This window comes from Phragmites australis, chromosome 1, assembly GCF_958298935.1.
Source record: "Phragmites australis chromosome 1, lpPhrAust1.1, whole genome shotgun sequence".
Taxonomy (NCBI): Eukaryota; Viridiplantae; Streptophyta; class Magnoliopsida; order Poales; family Poaceae; genus Phragmites; species Phragmites australis.
In genome coordinates, this window is record NC_084921.1 from 33,799,094 (window position 1) to 33,804,658 (window position 5,565).

Genomic DNA, 5,565 nt, shown 5'->3' on the forward strand with positions numbered 1-5,565 from the left:
AAAAAAACCCTTATTTGTCATCTCTTGGTGCAAGATCCCAAAAGCGATGGGTTCCAGAGACCTGCTCTCCCGTTCATCGGTGCACACCAGCGTAACGGGATAGAGTAGACTACGTGTGTCGACGCAGCGGAGAGAAAATAGGTAAAATCCTAATTGTGTATATGCTTTGTGGCAGCGGCTGTCAGATATATAGAGAGAATCGCGTGGTTGAAACATGTTACGATCGGACAGATTACACGATCGGATTCTTAACTGACACGATTTATATATATATATATATATATATATATATATATATATATATATATATATATATATATATATATTTGCACACACAGCAAAAAGAATAAAACTACAAAAGGATGTTGCACCTGCGTAAGCTACTAAACCCAATTTTAATAGATCATTCGCGCAGGTGCCATACGCCCTTCGTCACAGCCCGACAAGACGAGCGAGTGCACGCGTGTGTTCTCCTGATCATCTCATCCACACATACTAAATGGGTGGAGAAAATAATTCATTGCAAAGTAAAACTAAAAAGTACATACTCACATCTATTTAGTTAGACCTTTAAATTTTATTTAGAATTACATAAATATAATGGCCAAGCCTATATATTCTAACACAAATTTCGTCAGATGCTTGCTGATATCTGAGTCGTGTCATCGTGTGTGACTGTGTCCTTGCTTTTTTTTTTTCTTTTGCCTTGCAAGAAGATGTGTGCTCTAGCATTTGGCATCGCCATACGTCTCAGTAACAAACAGGGGCTTGGTTTTGTAACAAAAATCAAACGAGAAGGCAATCAACTAAAAACTGAACCCAAAAGCTTCAGTTGAAAAGTTTGTATCGTCAAGGAACTCAAGTCAACAAAAACCGACCTTGACAATCTCATTGCAGAGACTGAAATAGTTGATGGCCCAAAATTGTTGGGTTCTACTCTACTTCAGGTTCTATTTGGCAGGATTTAGATTCTCTTAAAAATATTTTGGATTTGGTTTCTTCTTGAAAACATTTCTATGGTAAATCAAAATCAATTTATACAATAGTTTGTGTAGTTAGGTAGATTCAGATTCTTGAATATTGTATGTGAGAGGGAAGATGATTCCCCTGTGAAACTCGGTTTTGGCCGACTCTCGTGCAAGCAAAAGTTGTGAAATGCTTCTCCCCATTTCTCCCTCGGATGGATATATGGTAGTGTGCTTGGCACAAATTGAGTGACTCTGGTGAGAAACATGTCGTACCCAAACAGGGCTTTAAAGCATCTCCAAGAGATGCCAAAAACACACTCCCAATATCACCATAAAGGGAGCATTTCTAATAAAATTCATTCTCTAAATCTCCTTCCTCTCCAGCAGACTCTTAATACACATTCCCTATATTTCAACAGACCTGAGTCTCTTCCCTCTCTTGTATCACCGACGAGTGAACCCTAGCTGTCATATCTCACCGTGCGCTCGGTTGGGGAGGAGAGGGCTTGAGGACACCTGGTGACAGTGAGGTCGTCCGACGGAAGTGGCTCTCATCGACGGCATGCTCTTGAGTTTTTAGGCTAAAATCAACCAAGGAAGAATGATTAGAAGGTCCTGGAGGTGGCACATGCGCAAGCAATCAAAGTTTGGCTCACCATGTGAGGCTATCCACAGTGATCGTCGATAGCGGAAAAGGGGGCATCGACAGCGGGACTCCTCGTTGTTCCTCTGCGGAATTCAAGTAGGGAAAATATTCATTGGTCTCTCAGGAGTGTCCAGGTGTGAAGATTCGGAGGATAAATCACTGAGATGGGAGAGCGGCTCTACGCGGCGGCGACAGGTTGTTTTGGCCAGACGCGAAGATGACAGTGGCATAGGTGTTCGTCCAGCGCCAACTACTGGAATGGTGGGAGAAAAGAGGTTAGAGGGGGTAGGGGATGATGATGGAGAGGTCAGTTGAGGCGAGGCTCACCAAGAGTGGCATGATCGCAGTCGAACACTCATCGGTGCTGAGGACGGCACCTTCTTCCACGATGAACTAGGGAGCGATGAGCTCAAGTTCAAGCAGAGGAAGTTCGAGTAGCACAGATGGAACAGGATGGGGCAGTGTGTCAGGGGAGGTTTGATGAGGCCAACGGAGGAGTGATGGTGAGAGATTTGGTCGGGAAGCGTAGGAGTCTCATACCAACAACAACGAACGAACAGAGCAGCAGCCAAAAGAGAAGCAGGAGGCACGGTGGGAGCAACTAGGTGGGCCCAGGTGAAATTGAGAGTCTGGCTGGTTCTTCACTTTTAGCTAGAATAGAGGAGAATATTGGAAACATCTGAATATTAGGATCCTTATAGAGTATCTGGTAGAAAGAGTTTTTAAGAATAAAAAATCCTACAATTTAACTATAGAGAGTTATATTGGGCTCTTACTTAGCTGCCAATGCAACTGCAACCATCCCACCCCACCCAAAAAAAATAGGCATTTGAGGCCCACACAATTCATCAACCCGAAGCCTACAGGCCCAATCGCAGCCCTCCTCTGTCGAGTCTTGCCATTTCGCGTCTCCATCAAATTTCTCCAACTCGCTCGCCGACGCGGATGGATCGGTTCCGGCCGCTCAGGCGGATCCAGGTGGAGCCCGAGCCAGCGGACTCGCCGGCGCCGGCGGCTGGCGCCGGCGGGGATGCGGAGGGGGACGAGTCTCCGGCGCCCGCGGCGGGGCTGCTCATGGGGGCGAAGGTGAGGCGGCGCGCCGCGGTGTACCGCGACTGCAAGGGCGACTACATCGGCGTCCCCAACGACCCCTGCCTCACCAAGATCCTCTCCAAGCAAGGTGCCGTTCGCGAACCCGCGTCTCTATCTTATTGGATGGAAAATGGACGTGATCTTATTAGAGGCAAATTGGTTCGGTAGTTCTCGGACATGGATCTGATGCGTTTACTAGTGGTAAAGATGTCCTTTGTTTCTCTGCAATTGTGGCAGTTTGGATGGTGAAGTGCGTCTGGAATTGCAGTAACTCCAAGTTTCCACCATTTTAGACCTCAAAGCGGGGTGATTGGGTCGTGCGATTTTGGTGTTACTCGTGAACGTTCCCTACGCAGCATTGACCAGTTCAACAAAAATACCGCAATGACACATCCTTGTCTGATGTACTAGTGGTAAAGACGTCGTTTGTTTCTCTGCAATATGTACTAGTGGTAAATATGCATTGACAGCCTGATCTCGTGGTGCTATCTAGCGATGCCTTATTATGCATGCATGAATCATGAATGTGAAGAGTGGCAATACTGAATGTGACAGGGCATAATCCTATATGTATAGGGGACCATGGACCCTAATGTGGCATGAATACACTTCTCCAACGCAATAAAATGTTGTGTGCCGTGGTCGGGTGGCTATAATTGGATGACATTCCCAGATGCCCTGTCATTGTTTACAAACTTGTGTCCATTTGGTTTTCAAACTACATTCTAGAAGTCTCTAAGTAGATTCTTATTATGTTGCAGGGGACAACAAAGTTCTTTTTGCAGACAAGGTATTGAAGTTCACTCAATCAGGAAAGATGAAAAGGCGCATCCTGGTGATCACAGACTTTGCTCTATACCTTGTTGATCCCGATGCCGATATATTGAAGAGGAGGATAGCGCTTGCAGCCGTTGATAAGCTATGCATTAGCAACCTCAGTGATAACTTCTTCGGAATCATTGTGCCAACAGAGTATGATTGTTTAATGGCCAGCACTAGAAAGAAGGAAATTGTTGATGTTATAGTTAAGGCTATTAAGAGCACATCCGAGTATGAACCTGAGGTGTCTTCCTCTAACAGGTATATTGTTTCTGATGAACCTTTGATATGCCCTTATAATAACAATATAATCTACTCTGAACAATTGTTTCTCACACTTGCCTAGTTTTTGGGAGTTGCAACTGCAATGCAAGAATTTTAGACCCTTAAAAACTGTAGAAGTATCGTTGACAGGTGATCCATTTTCCCATCAACATGGCAGCATTCTCACAGTAAGAAAGAACTAATATCTAAGTTAAGATGTGTGAAACGAGAACTAGCCTTAAAGTTGGAGAATGAGAACTGTAACCTGATCCATGGGGTTGCATCTATATATTCACATGAACCACCATAATCCAAGTGCATTTTTCCAAAGACAATCCTGAATTGTTCTACTATACTCTTACCCTCTTCCACCTTCTAATGATTTGGATAGTCCACATTATTCTCCACCATTTAAAGTCAGACCTAGAGCAAAGACTGTAGTCAGTCCTGATTCTTCTATTTCAAGTTTTGAACAGCAGTTAGTACCTATGCAATACCCTGCCAAGTTTAATTAGGTTTATCGATCTTCACTGTTTATACAGAATTTTATTAGCTTCTGAACTTTCTCACCACTGTGTTGTATACTTGTATATCAAGATCTGTATTAGCACTTGATTCAACACTCTGATTTAACACCTTTGATGCCTGAAAATATCTACTGCTTTGTATTGCCGATGTTTGCTAGTCCAATAACCAGCCTCTACATTCTGCAGGTTTGAGTATCACGCAGCTGCTGAAGTGATTAAGGAGGTTGAATTTGAGGAAGTTGATGGTACGTTTAATAACGATATTACACAATGTAGTATGTAGATGCTATGAGCTATCCTTAAGCCATTTACTTGGTTACTTGAAACAAGCTAATATATTGCTTTTCGTGAGCTAACGGACAATCCCGTCCATTTTCCTGTTGATCTATTTCTACATGTTCGATTAGCCTAATTTGCAAATGACCAACTGTTCCTTTTCTACTACGAGAAGGATGTAAACATGCAGTGCATTTGTATTTGCCATTGGTTCGTACTGGCACTTGATTTGAAACGTTTTTCTGTGTATGTGCGCTAATATTTGCTAATTTTCCATACAGGAGGCATTAAAACCAGGATTACGAACAAGGAGAAGTCATGATTCAGAATTCATGTATGGTAGTTCCCGGTAAACTGTATATCTCTTTCGATTTCAAAGGGGTATTATCTTCACTGTGTAATATGTACCCCAAAGGACACGTACCCGTAATTCTTTTGTTGTACTTTGTATTTTATTTTCTTGCTGTCATACCTGGAAGAAGTGACATGTTATTGTGACTACTATCCAGTGTGTAGAGTTTTGATGTTTGTTATACGATTCATTATCATGTCATTTTATGCTATTGGGGATAGCTCATTTTCAGAACAGGGTCAAGCGGCACATTAAAAAGGGCCGGCCCATTGAAAGTTTTGTTTCATGTCACATTTCGGAGAATCACTACAATAAATCAAGTCATCTGTACCGGGTCATCAGTACCTGTTAAATTAGAACTGGCACTGATAAAGTATTAGTACCGGTTTGTAACATCTCGCGCTCAATTATTAATTAAGCCGGGTTGAACCGACATTGATACTCAGTATTAGTGTCTGCTCGAATTATGAGCCGATATTAATAGTATCAGTGCCGGTTAATAATTTGAGCCAGTACTGATATTGAATGCAAACCTACAATTTTGATGCCCTCTGGATTTTGGCTCGTGCCCTTCGGATTTTGTCCTCTGGATTTTGGCGGTTAATGATTCCACTGTAAGAT

At 42.9% G+C, this 5,565-nt stretch overlaps 1 protein-coding gene across 1 annotated transcript; it reads left to right on the forward strand.

Moving 5' to 3' along the window:
* Positions 1–2,486: 2,486 nt before the first annotated feature.
* Positions 2,487–5,153, forward strand: LOC133916052 (uncharacterized). Its single transcript, XM_062359542.1, has 4 exons — positions 2,487–2,794; positions 3,468–3,786; positions 4,503–4,561; positions 4,874–5,153. The coding sequence occupies exons 1-4, from the start codon at positions 2,560–2,562 to the stop codon at positions 4,912–4,914; spliced, it is 654 nt and encodes a 217-aa protein (XP_062215526.1). The 5' UTR covers positions 2,487–2,559; the 3' UTR covers positions 4,915–5,153.
* The last annotated feature ends 412 nt before the right edge of the window (positions 5,154–5,565 follow it).

Excerpts from the sequence above, each read along its gene's own strand:
- LOC133916052 (XM_062359542.1), top strand. The coding sequence starts at position 2,560 with ATGGATCGGTTCCGGCCGCTCAGGCGGATCCAGGTGGAGCCCGAGCCA. Across the intron at positions 3,787-4,502 it reads GAGGTGTCTTCCTCTAACAG|GTTTGAGTATCACGCAGCTG; the intron begins GTATATTGTTTC and ends TACATTCTGCAG. Across the intron at positions 4,562-4,873 it reads TGAATTTGAGGAAGTTGATG|GAGGCATTAAAACCAGGATT; the intron begins GTACGTTTAATA and ends TTTTCCATACAG.